General features: G+C 47.5%; 2 protein-coding genes and 1 long non-coding RNA gene across 3 annotated transcripts in view; 2 read left to right on the forward strand and 1 right to left on the reverse strand.

The window, feature by feature from the left end:
- The window catches only part of LOC125946423 (uncharacterized), a 64,501-nt gene extending 59,775 nt beyond the window's left edge, over positions 1-4,726 (reverse strand). Inside the window, exon 1 of the long non-coding RNA XR_007467575.1 lies at positions 3,775-4,726. This is a non-coding gene — a long non-coding RNA (uncharacterized LOC125946423). The remainder of the gene's footprint in view (positions 1-3,774) is intronic.
- The window catches only part of LOC119456164 (cytochrome P450 3A24-like), a 92,916-nt gene that overhangs the window by 35,869 nt on the left and 36,450 nt on the right, over positions 1-20,597 (forward strand). The window contains exons 12-14 of the mRNA XM_037717790.2: positions 772-915; positions 1,651-1,813; positions 2,511-2,611. Of these exons, the coding sequence (XP_037573718.1) occupies positions 772-915; positions 1,651-1,813; positions 2,511-2,588 (385 nt within the window). The 3' untranslated portion in view covers positions 2,589-2,611. The remainder of the gene's footprint in view (positions 1-771; positions 916-1,650; positions 1,814-2,510; positions 2,612-20,597) is intronic.
- Positions 16,458-20,597, forward strand: part of LOC119456945 (uncharacterized) — a 69,744-nt gene continuing 65,604 nt past the window's right edge. The window contains exon 1 of the mRNA XM_037718764.2: positions 16,458-16,724. Within this exon, the coding sequence (XP_037574692.1) occupies positions 16,657-16,724 (68 nt within the window). The 5' untranslated portion in view covers positions 16,458-16,656. The remainder of the gene's footprint in view (positions 16,725-20,597) is intronic.

The following is a 20,597-nucleotide window of genomic DNA, read 5'->3' on the forward strand; positions in this document are numbered from 1 at the left end:
CTGTATTATGGTAAATTTGGAAAGTATTGTTGCTCAGCCCATTCCGTAAGCAATCTGGCAACCACCGGTGTGCCAACATATTATTTATGTTTAGTAACATACTTTGGCTGTTAATGCATATACTGCCTAGAAAAAGCACAATGGAAGATTGTTGTGCAGATTATGCTTATTTTCAAGGAAGGGCCTCCGTGCTTTTATAATTAAACATCTATGCCCTATAAGACAAGCCTCACCGAAAAAGATTCTAGGAAGATGTAACTTATTATTTTCCTCCTTTGCGATAAAGAATGTTCTCAAATTGAGCCGATACATTTATGACTGGGGGACAGTCAGCACATCGTGGATTTTCTTCTACAAAAAGAGAAATTCGATCATATCGTTTTTGTATTATGTATTTATAGGGCCTGGTACCTGGTTGCGGGTTGTTTAAAGTAATCTGTGAACCAAATGCACATTGCCAAGACGCCTAGTGCATTGTAATCCAGAAGTGTGATAAGCGAATATTGAATAAATTATAAATAAGACATTCTATGGTGGCTTCTCATTTCTCGTTGAATGTCCGCAAAATATCTGTGTGTGTATAGTACGCGATGAAAGTTGGTGGAGGTATGGAGGGGGGGGGGGGGGGAGGCTGCTGCAAGATAGTTTGGCTCCCCTGATGAAAAGCCCTGCTAACGCCTATTACCAAGAATTACAAGAATGTCTAATGGTTAATTTCCATCAGACGTACCACTCAAATGTGAAAAACATATTTTGCGTACTTATTTCCAGAATTGAACGATCACCATATGAAGACTACGTTCTCGGAGACACGGGAGTGAAGGTGAAGAAGGGAGAGCTGGTAGCCATTCCCGTTTACTCCATGCACTACGACCCACAGTATTTTCCTGATCCTTTCAAGTTTGACCCAGAAAGGTAAGCCAAAAATTTTTCAACGCCTAGGAGCCATTCCATTCCTAATGACGTTGTGGTAGTCGCCAATTGTGCTTGATGTGCTGGGTGCGGAAAGGCGCCGATCCAGGTTTTTTTCAGGGGGGGCAGGTGACGAGGATAACTGCACACATGCTCACGATCAATACAACTACTACTGCTACTATAATAATAATAATAATAATAATAATAATAATAATAATAATAATAATAATAATAATAATAATAATAATAATAATAATAATAATAATAATAATAATAATAATAATAATAATAATACATTTGTGCATGTTTCAGTGAGCGATCTAAGGTCGCGTTTCTTTTTTGAACAAAAGGAGTTGGTATGCATGTACGCAAGCATGCTGCTTTACTTCTGAGCCAGCCCCAATGCAATTCTTATCCTGATGCATACAGACAGCAGTAGTGCAGCTCAATGTAAGGTCTGCCTGGATGTAAAAGGAACAGAAACATTTTCTCGGTTTCTCTTGAATAGCCATTAATTAAACCTTTCCTGTCTCTCCAGAGCAAAATAACACTAACAGCTTGCAGGAAGTCCTTAATGAGCTTCTCACATGCCATACGTTGGCGCTGAGCGCACAGATTTTAAGGGAGGAGGGTGGGATGGCGGCGTCACGACCCCCCCCCCTCCCCCTCCGCCTAGATGCGCGCTAGGCTGCAGCGGAGGTCATGGGAACAACATGGATAGTCAAATTCTTGCAGGTTCAGCGACGAGAACGTAGAGTCCATACAACCGTACACGTACTTGCCGTTTGGAGCCGGGCCCCGCAACTGCATCGGCATGAGATTCGCCCTGCAAGCCGTGAAGCTGTCCATCCTGTACACCATCCGCAACGTGAAGGTGGTTCGGACTGAAAAGACAAAAGTGAGTTTTAGTGCTTGCATGAACTTAGGGGCTTTGCGCGTTGCAGCCTTTAGCGGTTGTGCTGAGAATATACGCATCGTATAGAAGTATCACAGGAGGAGGAGAAAGAGAACGAGGAGGTGTGTTGCTTGCTGCAGGCGGTTCTATAGCCTTGCAAGAGCTGCTCGCAATAGCTCTGCCCTAGCGCCACCTATGATCAGTGGTAGGGTCTGAAGTCCCATCTCAGTACGTCTGAAACACGGGCATCTAATAACACAAAAGAATACTAACCACGAGGAATAATGTCAACCGGGGTGTCACAGGCTTCCGCGCGATTCATTACAGGTTACTTTAATGCCCCAGAAACACGGCGCGCCATTAAAACTGCCGCTAGTATTTATTGGTATCACGGAGAATTACTGGGTATAAGCTTTAGGCATTGGTGAAACATGCACAGTTACTCATACGTCGTGAAAAGGTTGTATTACAGGCTATAACTTCTTCACAACGTATGGGTCCCTGCTTAACCAGTGCCTTAAGATTATCCTTTGTGTCACCTTAGTTGTTGTTGTTCTTTAAATTAGGAGTTAACCTTTGGGAGTGTGGGGTGACGTTGTTCTTCGTGAGGTTTCACTTTTGTTGTTTCTGCATACCCGCCCCTGGCCACGGGCTTTGCTTTTGAGAAAGTAAGCTAATGCTACTTGACCTTGTATTTCAGGTGCCTCTGGAATTCCAGAATGGATTCAGCGTCCTCACGGCCAAGGACATCACATTAGGAATCCGGCAACGGGGCTAGCAACTGACTTTTTTTTTTTTTTCGTCAAGCGATTCACATTTTCATAACGGAGAACCGGATGTTCCAACGGCTCCATCCATTATTATTATTATTATTTGATTTGTACACATATACACACAAGGACACAAAGGGATTAAGGAGGGAGCAAGCTGACAACTGCCACCGAGAGGGGCACAACGCCTGCCTACTCCTATAGGAGGAGGGAATAGAGAAAATGAAAATATGAGAAAAGAAAAGAGGAAATAACGAAATGACGGAGACACAGACAGAACAAAACAAAAACAAAACAAAAATAGAAATAACGTCTATAAACGGGAGGCCAAGTCAGTGTCCTTCAGAAAACTTAGCAGGGCTCGATGGGCCTGGTCACGTCTTGCAGCGCTCCCCCTAGGAAAAAGGCAATCGTCAAGGGTCGCACATGGCAGCCCCATAAGTCTGTACTCCTTAATTAGTAATGCGCGCGGCGCAACGAATGCGGGACACTCTAAAACTAGATGTTCAAGTGTCTCACAGGAGCCACAAAACGTACACGACGGGCTGTCCACACGTCCTTGTCGGTATAGGCGTTCGCGCACCAACACACACCCAACCCTTAACTTGTATAGCAGTGCTCTAGCACGACGGGGCAGGCCTCGACCACGAACGCGTGGAGGGAACGATCCGTCTGCAACACGCCGGTCTGGGTGCTGCTTTAGGAGGTGTCGGCGTATCAGGAGACGGGCATTTTCAAATGTGCACGAAATGTCAGGGCAGTCACATTCATGGTGGGCATAGCTTGAAGCGAGGCGATCAGCCTCTTCATTTCCAGCAATGCCCACGTGCGAGGGTACCCACTGGGCAATGAGGGACACTCCACAGGAAGTAATTTTGCCGGAAGTTTCTTGGATACTGCAGCGATGTGGTCAAAATCACGACGCAAATTCTTGCGACAGTCCGTCTCTCCATCCATGTGTACAGTAGAAAAAAGCAGTTTTCGCGTTGCGCAATGAATAGTATTTGTGCAACACGAAGCCATAGGGCAAAAAAAAATGACAGCCTAGAGTAGTTGTTGCATGTTTTTTCGCGTTTATGAGGAAATTTCCGCATATTTTTATTCTTCTTTCCTCCTCTTCATCTCTAATACTTCAATGCCCTTAGTCCCTTACCCAAAAAGGGATCCGAAAGCCGGATTAAAACACTGCCTAACCTCAGTGTCTCTCTCTCTAACCTTTCTCTTGTTGTTTTCCTGGATGTATGCGCTTTAGTAAGATGACCGGCATTGTAAAAAAGGTGCGCCTGCTTTGCAATAAAAATTAAAAAAATGGCGTCTCGCGCGGGTTCTTATTAGTTTTAAAGTGCGGCTAAGCAGCATGAGAGAAGGGCGTGTGTGGTCCTACATCTAAACACACATCGAGCACTCTATTCATCCTTAGTATTCACTTGTATCACTAGCATTCACAAGTTCAATATTGCACAGGCCATTGAAAACTGGGCAGTGGATATCGTCTTAAGGAAATAGACGGATATGATAGCTAGGGGGAGTTTTCCTTCGAATGAGCGCAGTAACATACGATGAGTCCAAACCCACAACCCTGACAAATGTCAAATGTCATGACTAATAAATAGTGCAGAGTGGAAACACCCTTTAGATTACATAGGACGTTGTTATTCATAGCATGAGACGAATTATTGTTCAGACGAAAACAACGAAATAGAGCATGTAGGATATATTTATTGGAAATCAATTTATAAACAAGCCAACAGACAGAAAAACTAAAAAAAATACAAAACAAATAAAAGAAACACAGCTTCCCGCTCGAATTTGTCAAACGTATTATGTACAGCAGAAAAAAAAAAAAAACACCAAGGGATGTGATTTTTTGAGAACGTGTCCGAGCTCGAGTTTATCGTCATGGTGGGATATTTTCTTGCATTACGCTAAGTTGGGTGCTGGCTGCTGGTTGGGCACAACGCTTAGTCTGGAGCCGAACAATGAAACGAGAACAGCATATATCTCGCTTCTACTCAACAACTTCCTTCCCCAGTGTGATCTGGTACTGTAGCAACATAATTGTGAGGTGGAATAAACTTTCATTAAAAACAATAGAAATTTGTCTTGTTATGCGTCATTCTCAACTCGTCGTGGAGGGGGGGCAACAGTTGTATGAAGTCCGCGCTTAAGCATGTTGCTATGCAGATCGAGTCTCTTTCGAAATCTATTGTTATGTCGCAACCAAAATGTCCGCGTCGTAAATACAGTTGTTATTCTGGTGCCATATTTTGCTAAGTGTGAGCCAGAGAGGGAAAGAGCCAACATTTATAAAATAAAGAGCAAGAAAAAAATATTAATTTACTGCACCGACAACAAATATTAACGGCACACGGCATTTCAACAGTTGTATCACTGGCTCATCTTCCGATGGAACCTTAGGTGTACACCACGGGAGTACACAGGACATTCCGCTTGACGTCACGAAGTAATTCTGGTGCACGTGCACACGTTGCACCCTCAATTAGACCGTCGTCGCGAGACCCCATTAGCGGGCACGTCGTTATTAGTTGTTATAGATAAGAGGCGTTCCGTGTGTTCCAAGGTAATCCATTTGTTCTGCGCTGATTACAGGTCAACGCCGAGTACTGTGACGATTGTTTCCTGTTGAATATATTAATCTATTCTCATAGGCCTAGCCAGGTGGCCGAACTCGGCAATAGCTGCGGTGCACCGATGGGAGAGCCAACCAAGAATGGTGAATGGAATAGAATCCTCGCAAAGTGTCGGCGCTGGATTCAAATGAAACAAGCGAACGCGATTGCTTGTTTCGTTTTAAACACGCTGCGAGAGGGGAGAGAACAATAATACGCCGTGTCCGTGCTACGAGTCAAGTGCGGTTATGATCGCCGGCTTGAAGCAAACAAAGGTAACATCCTCTAAATATCCTATAAATATATAAAATGTACCGTATCTTACATATTTATATCCTATGAATATGTAAAATGCACCCAGTCTTGAAAGCGATCTCCGCACAGCTCTTACCTTTGTATGCGCTGTGCTTTCGCCACTCAGTTTCCGTTGAAGCGATAGACCGCACGAATATTCGCTCGCTGATGCCAACACGCTTGCTCACGCCAGCGTTTTGACAGTGGTAGTCTGCGGTCATCCAGCGTGATCTATTCATGTTTGCTTTTGCGCATTGGCATCATGCGATATTGGCATCATGCGACATTGGCATCATGCATCATTCAGTTAGTAAGCGAATGTGTCCAAGTTTACGCAGCCGATAAACCTACTATCCCTACACCGTATTGCTCTCTACTAATTTGCTATAGCAATTGATGCTTCGCCTTTCGGGCGAAACTGCGACTTTTTTGTAGCGTTTTTTAAAAAGAAGCTTTATTTTCGCATCCTCCCGGACTTTCCTGACCGTGGCGGTTGGTTGCTGTTTTTTACCCTTCCCAAACCACTCAAGTACGCTCGCATTATGTGTAGTGAATTCTATATTTGCCTTTGCCATAAACAGTGCACGCGGCGTATCTCTCGCTGCCCATTGAATACCTTCAAACGTACGGATCGCCGGAAATGAAGACGCTGATCGGTTGGCATCCACTTGCGCTCATAGCGACTGTGCTGGCCCTGAAATTTTGTGTAAGCTTGATGGCACTCGTCTGCTGATTCGTCGCCACCTACTCCAGCAGCATCCAGACCAGCGCGCCGCAAATCAAACGTTCCCGCCCCGCGTTCGCGGTCAAGGCTTGTCTCGTCGCGCTGGAGCGCAACTACTAAAGCGAAGGGTTGGCTATGTGAACGTAGGTGATCGTTTATATCGACAAGGACGGGTGGCCAGTCCATCACGCACGCCTTGCGTTTGCTGCGAGGCACTTTAGCAGCTGATATTGGAGTGTCCCGCTTTCAGTGAGCCGCGCATGTCGCTAGACAGGGACTATCATCTCCTTGGCCTGCGGTGTACGACGCTCGACGAATGTTAGTACCCCAGTGGTTGTGCGTCTCGACGCGATCAGGCTCATCGCGCTCTCCTTACTTTTCAAGAATGAACTAACTTAGGTTCATGTTTGAAAGTCTGAGACTATTACTTCTATTTAAGATTTTTTGTAGCGTAACTTGCAGTGACCGGCTACTGTGTGTGACTTTTTCGTGTGAATTCTTTGAGAGTTGTAATCTTGCTCTTTCTTTCCTCTTTCCTCCCCTTCATCTTCCATTTCTATGTTTCTGTCCCCTACTTTTTGAAGAGTAGGCAGGTGTTGTGTCCTTTGCAGTGGCAGTTGCCAGCCTGCTCCTCGTTTTCCCTTTCCTGTAAAATGTATATATGTTTTCAAATAAAATAACAATAATTATACACAATGCATCATGAGCGGCAGAAGATTTGTGGCCACGGCTGACAGCTTAAAATTTTTAACTTGCTGGCGGAGCATAAAATGTGGAATTTTATGGCGTATGGGAAAGGGCATAAAGAGTGAGATGAGGATGTTATAATTGAAGCTAAAGACACACGTGCTGGATGGAGAAATCAGATTCAAACTTTGAAGGTAAGCCGTTTCAACCTACTCCATTTTGTCTTTAAGTCGCAATAGAAATTCCGCTCTCGCCGTTTCGCACCACCCGCTAAACTTACACGACCTAAAACGGAGGCGCTAAAAGGCTTCAATGATGAAAGGAGGCATCAGCTCAAGAAAGTGTGTTATGTAAGTATGTGTACTTACATAACACACTGTACCACTAATGCGCAAAACTTTGAATTTATTTATGTGTTCTCGGACATTTCCATGTACGTTTATTTATTTGTGTAACTGTAGACATTTATCTTCTGTGTCTTCTTATCTGGCTATCTCCTGCGGTTTCCTGCACTCATGTGCACAATATTGTGCTCGTGCACTCTGAATTTATTGTTTTTCAGCACATATTTCATTACATTTTGACTGAGATGCAACGATCAGTAGATGGTACCACCAAAGGGCGCCAACCTCTCTTCAAAATTACCCGAATAAAGGAAAAGAGAAAGGAGGAGTTGCATTAAAATAGCTGAGCCGTTAAAAAATAATAAGAAGGGACCAGTGGATGTTGTATAGACATCAAATCAGCGCTCAGTGTGATGTGAAAATGCACAAGTATTATGTATAGTTCTATTTCGAACTACTAATTCTAAAAACAACACTGCAGAACGTAATACGAATGTGGGGAATGTTGCAACAAGCGAAATTTCGCCCAAGCTTTGCTCTACGTTCCTCCTCATGAAATGCTCAGAGGAACTTTAATTTCGTCTTCTCTGCCGTTTTTCGAGAGACCTCACACTGATAGAGAGAGAGAGAGAGAATAAACTTTATGCAAAAGAGTAAACGAGGGTAGGTAGCTTCTCCGCTCTGCAGTGGGTGGTCCCCTCAGCCCAGAAGTCCAGCGGCTTTAGCTGGCTATCAGCATTCCGCTTCCCGATCTTCCCGGTCTTCAGGCGGGACTGGCTAAAATGAAGTGAGTTACTGCCCCAGGCCCGGATCGTATTACGGTCACTCTCCTGGCCAACCTTCCTGACTCCGCATACCTCTCGCTCTTACATTTGATCGACACAGTATGGCAGGGCGAACCCCTCCTCGCGGAATGGACCACTTCGGTTGTCACATTCATTCCCAAACCCGGTAAGCCCGTCAGCATTTAGGCATGGCGCCCCATCTCGCTTACCTCCTGTGCGGGCAAACTCATGGAGACCATGGTCCGCGACTGCCTCTCCGCATCCCGGGAAAGGAAAGGCGTATTAGCTGGCTCGATGCTTGGGTTTCGCCCCATCTGTCGGCACAAGACGTCATTCTCCAACTCCAGCACGACATCATTGTTCCTAATACTATGCGCCACAATGAGAAAGCCGTCCTGGCCCTCGATCTCCGAGGCGCCTTCTACAATGTCAAATATAGCAGTACCTTACCAACCTTAGCATCATGAATTGTGGCTCTAGGGCTTTCGGGTACACCTGTGCATTCCTCTATCATCGCGCCGCCTTCATCCGCATCGATTCTGCAGAACACTACAGGGAGCGGTCCTCTAACCGCTCCTCCTCAACTTAGCCATGATGCAACTTCCTTCGCTCCTCGCCAAGGTCGAGCACGTACACCACGCTCTATACGCAGATGACATTACCATCCGGACCAACTCCGGCTCCCCCGCCCGAATTGCGCCAACCGCATGCAGCGTGCGGCGCTTATTGTGGACACCTACGGCTCATCATGTGGCCTGGAATGTTCCCCTACCAAATAATCTCTTCTCTCGGTCTCATCTCTACCGCCACCTCAGATATCTCTCCCTTCTGGCGCCTTACAGGTAGTCTTAGAACTCCGCACATTAGGCCTCCACATCTTTTCTAATCTCAACCCTAGTTCTACCACTGCCTGTCTTCGACGCACTAGCGAGCACGTTAGCCGTATGATTCCGCGGGCCTCCACCAAACGTGGCGTCCTCCGCGGCCGGCGCTGCCTCCGCTTGGCTCAAGCGTTTGTGACAAGCCGAGTCCTCTACGCTACACCCTACCTTCGCTTGCGTCGCCACGACGAGAACTAGCTCGACGCACTACTCCGCTCGGCTCACAACCGAGCAGTAGACCTTCCCATTGCTATGTCCAATCGCCGCTTTGCGACCTTGGGAGTGCACAACTATAATGACGAGTTGCGGGAGGCCCATGTCGTCAACCAAATCAACCGCCTGTACCAGACGACTCCTGGGCGCCGCCTTCTGGGTAGGCTATCACTGAACCCGATCTCTACTCCCAGCTCCCCCTGTCTCCGTCTCGGCGCTATGGCGGGAGAAACTTTGGGTTGAACCTCTTCCATGCAACATGGATCCCACTCAACACACAGGCAGACGCCTAGCCCGAGCATACTCTGTTCACACTCAGTACTCCGATCGTCCTGGAGTCTTCTATGTAGATGTCTCGGGACCAACTCCCTCCTGACACTTTACGGCCGCAGTGATCTCCGAGGGTCACCAGATTGATGGCCTCTTTCTCCGCTCGCCGGACGCAACACTGACCGAAGAGGTGGCCATCGCTTTGGCCGCCTCTCACACCACCTCAAGGGTCATCATCACGGACTCGCGCTACGCCTGTTCCTGGTACCTCAATGGTACCATAGCCCCTCTGGCCGCCCACCTTTTTCGGGCGGCCTCATGGCGCTTTGATACTCACTCCCACGGCCGCTACATAAAAAAAGCTCCCGTTACACAACACCGCATAGGTACAGAGGAGTCGGCGCGGCCTGTTCGTCAGCATGCGTACCACGTGTCCCCTACGGAGCGGGAAGCACCTTTTTTTTTTATGTAGCGGCAGTGTCACTGCGTCCGCATCGTCTGGTCCCCTGGCCACGCGCGTCTCCCCGGTAACGAAGCGGCGCATGCCGCTGCATGCGTCTCTCCCTCCCGGGCCATTACCACCTCCGACTCGGCTTTTCCACCAGGCACCTCAGCTCTTACGCAGTACCGCGCAATTCTACATCATTATCGAACCTCGCGCCGCCTTTACCCCGACCCTGCAAGGGACCTCTCTAAAGCTTGCAGATTAACACCTTTTTGTGTCCTGCGGCCGCCCAGCACTTCATGCCGGGTATACACGGCTACTGTGCGCATTGTGGGGTCCTGCTCGACACGTATCACATGATGGCATATGCCCCTCCATATCCCTCTTTTTTCATCCCCCTTCTCCCTACCCACAAGAGAGGCTTGGGAGAAGTTCCTACTTGGCAGCTCTACCCTGCAAGCTCAACGCTCATTGGTGACCCACGCCTGAGCGGCGATCATCTCCAGTGGACTTCCGGAATAGCGAGACCACCCAAGTGATTCTATATAGTGCAACACTCTGTACTTTTCTGATTAAATGTTTTTCCACCACCACGGCATGACGGCACAACTACCACTGCAGAATGACCAAGACGGTGTAGCGACAACGGCATGACGACAACGAAATGAAGACAGCACGATGACGATGGCGTGATAACGGCTGCGGCACCTGCGCTTTCTTCCGCACTCGTTTGCTCCACGGAGGCCAGATACTCCTCCGACCAACCGCACTAAAATCATGCCAACACCGACTCATTCTCGAAGTTGGATTTAAGCGAGGTTGTGGTGAGCGGGCAAGACAAAACGGAGCATCTCGGCAGGAGACGCGAGACTTCGTTAACGAACGCAGCCGTCAGCCATGGCGGTGGAAGAACGTGACACAGAGCCATCATCGAACACGGCATCTAAATATTCAGACGTCAAAACAGCTCTCGCAGGAGAGCACGTGCGTCTGAAAGGGCTAGCTAGCGTTTGGTGGCGAACCCACCCCTCACACTCGTCCACACTCACTTGTCCGAGAGGGCGCGCCCTCGGTGCTGGTGCCTTTTGGAGAAAGCCCGGTCGCCGACCATCACGAAAACGGGCGACAAAATCCTGAAAGCCCTATTCGCCTTCGATATTTCAAACCAACAATGTTAACTCCTAAACCGCAGTGCATAAACATTGTCCGTGGGGATTTGGCTTTCCAAGGAATGTAAGCTTTGGTGGACAAGGAAAATTCTTTAAAATAATTAAAGTGCTGCCGATAACCCAAAAAAGGAGAAAAAGAACAACTGTATTTAACGAGATATCTCTGTCCAAGTCCGAAAACAAGAAATACATATTGTGCTCTGTCGCACAGATTGAAATTTCAAAATTCTCTCGCAAAACGCGAAAATGAAAGAACAAAAGAAAAAAACTAGCCTAGCTTGCACTGGAGGCGAAACGCTAAAGAGACGGCATAGCTGATGGGTACCCAGCTTGTCCTGGCTTTTGGGCTAGGCTAAGCATTACCAAGTCATCCCCAGCCTTTTCCGGAACTTATTGATTATTGATCGATTATCGATTAGCTGTTGATTGGCTATCAATTGGCTATCGCAAGTATTAGCCACGTATTTGTGCTAGGCTAAGTACTACCAAGTCATCCCCAGAATTTTCCGGAATTTATTGCCACTCCCACACGAAAAGTTCTTTCGGCCACAGGAAATCTCGTCACATGCTTCAGACGAGGACATACCCCAGCCTCTCCATTTACAGTCATTAGTCAGACATTTCAGCACTTTGTCCAAACTGTAACGATCACATTGATTTTACACGTGTGCTTTGGAGGTGCCCTTCTTTACAGGGAAAGCATCAAGACTTCTATGAAGATGAGTTTTATTCCATGATCAACAAGAGCCCGGTCCTACTACAACTCCAGGCTGTCGAGAAGGCCCACGGCGCGGCGGCGAGGCTAGTCCTCTGCGTCCCTACTTGGCGGCGGCCCGCGATCCTCTCCCTATAAAACGGGGGGCGGATTCCTTCAGGTATCTATCTATCTATCTATCTATCTATCTATCTATCTATCTATCTATCTATCTATCTATCTATCTATCTATCTATCTATCTATCTATCTATCTATTGATTATCGATCGATTATCGATAAGCTATTGATTGACTATCGATTGGCTATCGCAAGGTATTGCCACGCATTTGGGCTAGGCTAAGCCCTACCAAGTCATCCCCAACATTTTGCGGAATTTATTGATTATTGATTAATAATTGATTAGCTGTTGATTGGCTATCGATTTGCTATCGATGACTGGCTAAGCTTACGTAGTCCCAACCATGCTCATGTAGACTTAGCCAAGCTCAGCTTCGTTAGTTCACAGGGGTATGTGCCATTGCGCTTGGACCCTTATTGCACTCCCGCCACGATGCCCCACATTTTCTGTTCCCGAATCACGGACGGCCGGCTTAAACAGCTCCGCTGTTAAAACGAAAAAAAAAAAAAAATCACCGCCCAAGCACTACGTACAGATATTTGGTTAACCAGCGAAGCTGAAACGTGCTGCCCCGGTGTTTATCACTGGGTTAATCCCGACATTTCATTAAAGTGTTTCTCAATTATTGGTTACATCGTTGGGTTTTTTAGTGAGGCTACACCAACGACGCTCGAGCTATTGCTGATGATGATAGTTTCTGCGCACATCGTGCGGACGGATTTTGGTTTCGCCTAACCACATACAGATTCGCTGTAAAAAGAAAGAAGAAGAAAAAAAAAGGATCGTCGTTAACAAAATACAACTAGCAAAACGTGAAACTAACGGCGAGGGAACTTCTGCTGCGGAGCCCGAAATCGCGGGTTGAATTCGCGACCGTGGCTGCTACATTCGGATCGCAACGGGATGCACGAACGGTGCTGTATATTGATTTAAGTGCACCCTCAAGAACCCTGTGTTGTCGAAAATAATCCTGAGCCTGTTGCGTACCCTCTTCGGGGCCAGTTGGCAATCGATTTCTCCCATTATATTTCCATTTATACAGACGTTTTCTAACCAAATAACACTGTTATGAGACCACATGAAAAACCAGTGAGCAAGCTTAACGAAGCGCCCGCGGCAGCAATGAGAGCATCGAAAGTCGCTATATATTCATATAATCTGAAGCTGAAATTTTAGCGCTCTTTTATCTGGACTTCGTTTGGCCCTACCTAGAGTTATTGTATATGGCTGCCTGCGGGAGCCATATACAGTAACTCTAGCCCTACTCAAAGACAGTTACAAGCTCTGCTAGGTGTTACGCGCTTGTAAAATGCTAACGTACTTTAGCTCATCTGGAGTCACTTCAAAGAAATCTGGTCCGATTTCTCTACGGCGATCCGGATGCAGGTATACCATCTGGCCGAGTGTTCGGCAAACTTCACTCAGCTTGCGCCTGAACCTACGCAAAATGTCAGCTCCTCCTCTTCATTTTCTCCATCTGCCCTCTTTTTCCTTAACAGAGCCGTGCATATCTGAGGAACCTAAAATGCCTCTCCGCTGCTTTAATCCAAATGACGTGTTCGCAATGCGGCGAGATCCAGTAGTCCTTACAATATTGAGATAACCTGTGCCGTTTTACTGTACTATCGGCATAAGGATATCGATCGCGAAAGCAATTTTTATCAATAGAACAGCGCCACCGGGTCCAGTAGACACGACACACGCCAGTTCTTTGTCAGGCAAATGCCACAGATCCTCTCCTATACAAGCACGTCATCGGCTCAGATGACGGAACCGTTGGAGTAACACGCAACCCCTAGCAGTCACCCATGCAGCTGCAGACGTGTGTGCATTGCGGTCGGTTTATACTTTTCGGGACGGCGCCGGGCGCATCTCTCGAGCGTTCAATTGCCTTATGTCTCCGCGATGTCACGTCGCTGCCTGTTACAAGCATCGGTCTTGTGTCACTGTGTCTTGTTACCAGGCGCCTCAAGGACACTTGCGCAGGGCTCAGCTGTCATCCAAAGCTTAGCAACGACAGCGCCACTCCAGAGGTCTCTCTTACGACGGCACTCTTGCTTGATTCGGGTCATGGCCTTATTTATGAATGGTTGCTCATGTGTCGTAACATTAATACAAGAGGATCTACAGAGTTTTAACCGGTTTAACTATTCAAATGCATCCCATTGGCAAAAGATGTGGTTACAGTGCGAAAATGTTGCACACTCTGCGCACGTTTTGCATAGAAAAATGTTGGCTTGGTATCAACGCGCCAACTTTAGTAACGTTGTTTGCACAAAGAAGAAGAAGAGGGCAGGACAGCCGCTTTACTTTAAGTTCATCTGAGCGGAAGGAAGGAGCAGAATGAAAAGCTATACCCTCTCCTCATCTCTCCAGAAGAAGCAACGAAGTCGGGATAAATTAGAGCGCAAGCTGGATGGTGCATCATTCTCTTATTGATCCTGATACGGATCTTACGAACAACGCAACAATCCCCCCCCCCCCCCCCTCTCTTGTCTCGCTGTCTGGCAGAAATAGAAATTGAAAAATGTAACGCAGGCCGGCCATGTCCGCGCTCATTTTTGACATTAGCACAACACGAGTGGCGCGCGAACAGCGAGCTAATATAACGGAGCAGAAGCACAGTATCAAGTGAACGAGCATATGATTGGGCAAGTTGGTAAACCATCGTACCATCTTTTTTTTTTTTTTTTTTTTGGGGGGGGGGGGGGCCCTAAGAATAATACAGGACTGAAAGGAACGAGTGCCGTGTCCGCTTCGTTCTTTTCAGTCTTGTGTTCTTCTTTGTGTGCTAAGAAAGGTCTTTAGTACGCTGTATCAAAGTGCACTAGTTGTGGGCGCACTCTGCGTGTTGAGTTGCACCATTTGCGAAAGCCCCCCAACGTACCGATCGGGTGGGAGAGCTCCGTTTATTGGACGCGTCCTCTGTTTTCCTTCCTCGTCTCCGCAGCTACTTCGACAATATCTATCTATCTATCTATCTATCTATCTATCTATCTATCTATCTATCTATCTATCTATCTATCTATCTATCTATCTATCTATCTATCTATCTATCTATCTATCTATCTATCTATCTACGTCTCAGTGCTGACATGGTCGTTTCGTTAACTTGGTATGTACCAAAATTGGCATACTATGACAAGAGTATATGACGAACATAAATGATATGTCATGACATATGCGTGTCATGCAGGTTATGACAATGCCTCAACGAAAAATATTAACAATCAAAAACCACTGAAATGGGTTCGGACGTGGGTACTAAGTGAAGGAAACACGAAAGGATTGTGGAAGAAGTCATAGTCATGACCATGACTCAGCAAAGATGAGAATGACCCATCTCAGCGAAAAAAATATTCTCACTCAAAAGCCAATGGAATAGGTTCGGAGGGTGTACTAAGGGAAGGAAAAGGCTAAAGGTTGACGGTCGAAGTCATAGTCATAAGCATGACTAAGGCTTTCGCCTTAAGGTCTCTTAGGTGTAGCTAAAGGGACTCCTGAGGACTCATGACACGTAGTCATGAGATGCGTGTCATATAGGTCATGAAACAACCGCCTACGTCATGGTGGTCTCATGGTCGTTTCGTTCACTTGGTAGGCTCCCCGCACACTGCTTCGCATAACATCGATTCTCACAGGTGGTCGGATTTGCCGGCTTTTTTTTTTTTTATGCGAAGCATTTCTTGGCGAACATTTGCTACTTTGACAGTATCTATCTAGCCGCCTACGTCTTTGTGCTCTCATGGTCATTTCGTTAACTTGGTATGCATAAAAAATATTGGCATACTATGACAAGAGTACATGACAGACATAAATGATATCTCATGACAGGAATGTCATGACATATATGTCATGTAGGTCATGAAACAGCCGCCTACGTCTTGGTGCTATCACGATTGTTTCGTTAACTTGGTAGGTACCAAAATTGGCATAGTATGACAGGAGTATATGACGAACATAAATGATAGGTCATGACGTAAATGTCATGACATGCGTGTCATGTAGGTCATGACAATGACACAGATAAAAAGAATAACACTCAAAAACCCCTGGAATGGGTTCAGACGTAGGCACTAAATGAAGAAAGCACTAAAAGATGATGGTAGAAGTCATAAGCTTGACTCAGCAAACATCATAATGACTCAGAAAAAAAAAATCAACACTCAAAAACCACTGGAATGGCTACGGACATGGGCACTAAGTGAAGGAACCACTAAAGGATGATGGTGGAAGTCATAGTCATGAGCATGACTCAGCAAAAATGACAATAGACATGACTAGGCAGTGCGCTCGTCAATTTCACGTTGACAGACTGAGTTGCTAAGAAATTAGGCTTTATGCGGAACTCTTAGTCCACGTACTTTTGATGACGGGTGTTCGTTCCCTCCCGTAGCGCACGTGCCATTGCCTGTGCTATGGGCTGGAGGCGACCTTGAAAGCTCGCCGTTCGCCCGCTACGTCCTTTTCTCGTTCGTTCGGGACACCTCCTTTCCACTCTCTCTCTCTCTCTCTCTCTCAGCAGCCGCATCCAGCGTTTGTGTAATCAGCGGGCCACGGGCAGTCTCCAGATGAGGTTGACATCGCTAGTTCGCGGAGAGTGCTGCAACTCCCAGGACTCGCGCATAAACGCGACGGCGCGTGTTCGGTCGAGGAGCTGATATTATCTTTGCGCGTTTATCAAATCTGAGCGCAGTCTTTTGTTCGGCGCGAAAACAAAGCCCCGCGGTGCGCGCAGGGAGCGGGTATCACCTCCTTCATTGCTCGCTGGGTCGTCGATACACGAGCACCTATTGCAGCATGGCGTTGTTCCTGGGATTGCCGGAATGGCTTATACTCGCAGCGACCGTCTGTGTCCTTTTCTACCTGTGAGTACTTACGTTTATTTCGTGTTTCGTATTGAATAAAACAAAATGAACAGAGTCAATTGGGCTAGTTCTCAAAGTTCGTGAGGCTACAGAAATGTCACGATCATTAAGGCTTTTCCGGTGTGGTCCGGACTTAAAGATTCGATTTGGGATTCCGGATGTTTTGGATGTCAGCAGCAGGCGCTAGGACAAACTTAAATGATGCTTTTGCCAATTCTTTCCCAAGTTAGTCCCGTCAATGCTCAGAAAAAGGACGAAATAATTCTATGCACAGGTAATGATTTGCAGCCATTTAAGTTTTCAATATTCGGCAACATTTGGATTTCATTGCTTAGGTGTGATGACAATGCTTTCAGTGTCGCGCTTGCATAATTGTTGAGGGAATTTATCTCGCCTGAGCATCATTATAACGCAAAAAAGGACGTTCAGCTACAGGAAGCAGCTGGGGGTGGGAGGAACTAAACCCCCGACCAATCGCGGAATAGACATAAAAATGTAAGATGCGCAATTCACGCCAATTAGCGGAATTTCTCCATGAGCCGTAGCGTTTGCGTTAATAGCGGCTGCCAGTCACCTCTCTGTTTCTATCTCATACCAGGCAATCACCGTCGCTTCCGAAGAATTGGCTATCGCAAATTAGGTAATATTTTCCATTGCAGCGCACAGACGCCAGGGTGCCCCGGATGTCTGGAGCTATTGACCGATGGTCATTATAACTGGATTAAGATAGTTACAGCTTTGGTGAAATTCGAAGTAGTCTTTTTCTGCTAATGAAGATGAACGCAGCGATGTAAACTGACATAAACTTAACCTTGAGTCTCTTTTTTTGCGAAAAAAAGTGAGCCATGTCAAGTTACTAAAAACTGAAACGAAATTGTGGGCTTCAAAATCCGGAAACTTCTGGGGTCTTAGGGTCCCACAGGAGACCGACCACCGCGGTTTCGAGCCTAGCGAGCCACAGGGCCGCGTCAGCCGTCACCTCCAGCACCGCTGCGTGCGAGCTCAGGCCGCAAGGAGCTACCGAGCGACGCACGCAACACAGTATCACCCTGAGTTAACGGAAACCGTTTATTGTCTTCGGCGGCGCCTGCACTGCACAAACGCCAGGGCGGCGGGGAGCCAAAGGGGTCCCGCACCAAGGGCGAAAATACAAAAATGGGCGCCTATAGCACGTCGCTGCGAGACCCCAACGGGGTCTCGCAGCACAGGCTCAAGCTGAGACACGCCGCTAGGAAAAGTCCCGGCGGCTATGCTACTTGATCTGGCGATAACCAATGGGCCAACTCGCGAGAGCTCGGGCAATCTCCTTCTGCTTGGGCCTTCGGCAAGTGCGGCTCGGCGTGGTACGACCTCGCGTGAACTCTAGGCACCGTTCTTTGGCTTAGTGTCAGGAAAGGATCAGCACAAAGTACGCGCTCCCCGCACGGGCAAAGGAACCGTGCGCGAGCTCAAGTCCTATTCACAAAGGTGTCGGCGGACTAGAGGAAAGCATGTACTGTACGTACCCTGCGCTGGTCCCGGAGATAAGAGTGCCACGCTCAGCAACTCGCCGCCGAACGCGGCCGTGCAGTGACGTCAGCGCCCCGCCCCATCTCAAACCACCTAAAGCCCCTCAATAAAATAAAAGTAGCGCCATCTGCTCTCTCCTCCTCCTGCGCCAATGCTCACTCTCTCTTCTGTCGACCGTGGCTCCCCCTACGTGGTGCTGAACTAGCAGACGCTCTCCGAATGAAACGCTGTGGCTACGTGTCGCTCGCGCTCTTGAACTCGTATATTGATCGGAATTTTTCGCGTTATATTGTGACTGGCTGCCGAAAGAACGAGAGGACGCATAAATGCCGTTACGCTTAGATGGCTATACTATTAGCGGTGGTACAGTGAGCCTAAGGCCTCTAAGTCGGGCTTTAACTGAGCCATGCCACGCGCGACCTCGGCGTTGGTTGACCTAGCGCCGTCATCTCCGCCGGGAAGTCTTGTATACGGTTTCACTTTTTAAAGCGAAGCTTTGTACCTCTACCAGCCAAGGGTTCTGTCGTGTTCGTCGTTGTAATCAAAAAACGATCCCGACGAACCGCTAACAATTGCAGGTATAGCAGTATAGCTTACTTGAATTCAGGCATTCAGCGTACAACTAAGCACTCGTTTTCGCAAGAAAAACCACAAAAACAAGCTTCAAAGTGATGAGCCAACATGATGGATGATAAGGGCTGCGGGCAAACAACGGAAACGGTCTCGGCGCGGTTCGTAAGATTAGATTGCAGCTGTTGCAAAGCTTATGCAAGTCTTGAAAGAGGGTTGACGTCATTCGAAACCCTTCCAGCCTAGTAACTGCTTCGCTTCATTTTCTAGACTACTCCACTATGGGTTAGTCTAGTAGTGTATATCACACCGATCATAAATCAGTAGTGAACATTGTTGTGAAGTAAATAATAATAAAGGCCGTGGTTAAAGTTACGTTGCAGTGTGTGAAATATCAAGTGCGCCGCAGTGACCGTGAGGGTGGCGTAAAAAGCTTCGCTTTCCAACCACCTTCACAGGATGGATTGGCGGGCAATTTTTTTGAGCTCGCCGCCAGCACAGGTACTTATCTCTTGTTTTGCTACATATCGCCGGGAAGTCTTGTATACCGTTTTCCTTTTTCAGCTCGCCGCTAGCACAGGTCCTTATCTCTTGTACCGCTACGCGATACACGACTAGAATACTGAGCACACTTTTGACGCGCAGCACTTTCTACCATTTTCGAGATAGTTATCGGTCCTCGAGGATCTAGGACGATAGTGACAAGTTTTAGCGACAAGAACATTGATCTTCGCCGACCACTGATTTGAGTTTTTGCTGAAGGCGCAAAGTCGCCGTAACTAAATAGCCCTAATAAGTTCGTCTTTCCGCAGGTAAGCGCCCATTTTTCCCTAAGTATACCGTCACCGCTTCATAACATACTGCGATACACTCAAAATGTGCCGTTCGCATGCATTCAGGCCACACGAACGCAACGCCATGGATTGTATAACCGAGTCAACAAAAACCACGTGCGTTTGAAGACATGATGAAATCCGGCCACGAAAGTTGCAAATGCAGCGCGAACAATGCGGCACTTAGGAGGGAGAAAAACTAACGAAGCCTCACACATCATGTGGCAGCATGTGAGATTAGGGATCATTGAAGAATCGCTCGCTTAACTCACACAGCCGGGACCATTGTGTTGGGTTGAAATCAGCCCGGCTGATTCTTTGAAGCCAGACCTTCCTCTGCGCCGCGTCTCGCTTCGCAGATGGAATCTGGAAGAGTCGCTTGCCGTCTGTTTCGCGTGTTCTGCACCCGAATGCCGAGCCACATGGCATCGCGAACAGTATACGCCTTAAAAGCGCAAAGGAGACGCGATGCGTGGTGCCTCCATACACCGCTCGCAATGGTCTGGCACCGCGATGGCGGCGGGAGCATAAAACAAGCAAGAAAAAAAGCGCGCGAGAGCACGTGACAGCATTCAGCCAATCGGAGGGCCGAGCGCTGAGAGAACGGGCAGGAGAGGAGGAAAGCGGCGATCTTCAAAACATGGCGCTACGTTTTTTATTGAGGGCATTTAAAACCACCGCGAGTGGAGTGCCACCGCTGAAACCGGTGGGAAGCGGGAGGGGATAGGCGGGGGACGGCAGACAGGTGAAGCCCGCTCAATGGCGCTCGCGCATTCCTCAATCCCCATGAAATGCACAGTAGTTTGAGGGACGCCTTAGTGGAGGATGGATGGATGAATAACTTTATTGAGGTCCGTTGGTGCGCGCGCCGGGTTAATTTTACTTCCAGGTTCTTTATTTGCAAGGCGGAGGCCATTGAGCCAGATGCGACGCTTTTTGGGATCCTTGGGCATTTATTCTC

Source organism: Dermacentor silvarum, chromosome 6 (assembly GCF_013339745.2).
Source record: "Dermacentor silvarum isolate Dsil-2018 chromosome 6, BIME_Dsil_1.4, whole genome shotgun sequence".
NCBI lineage: Eukaryota > Metazoa > Arthropoda > Arachnida > Ixodida > Ixodidae > Dermacentor > Dermacentor silvarum.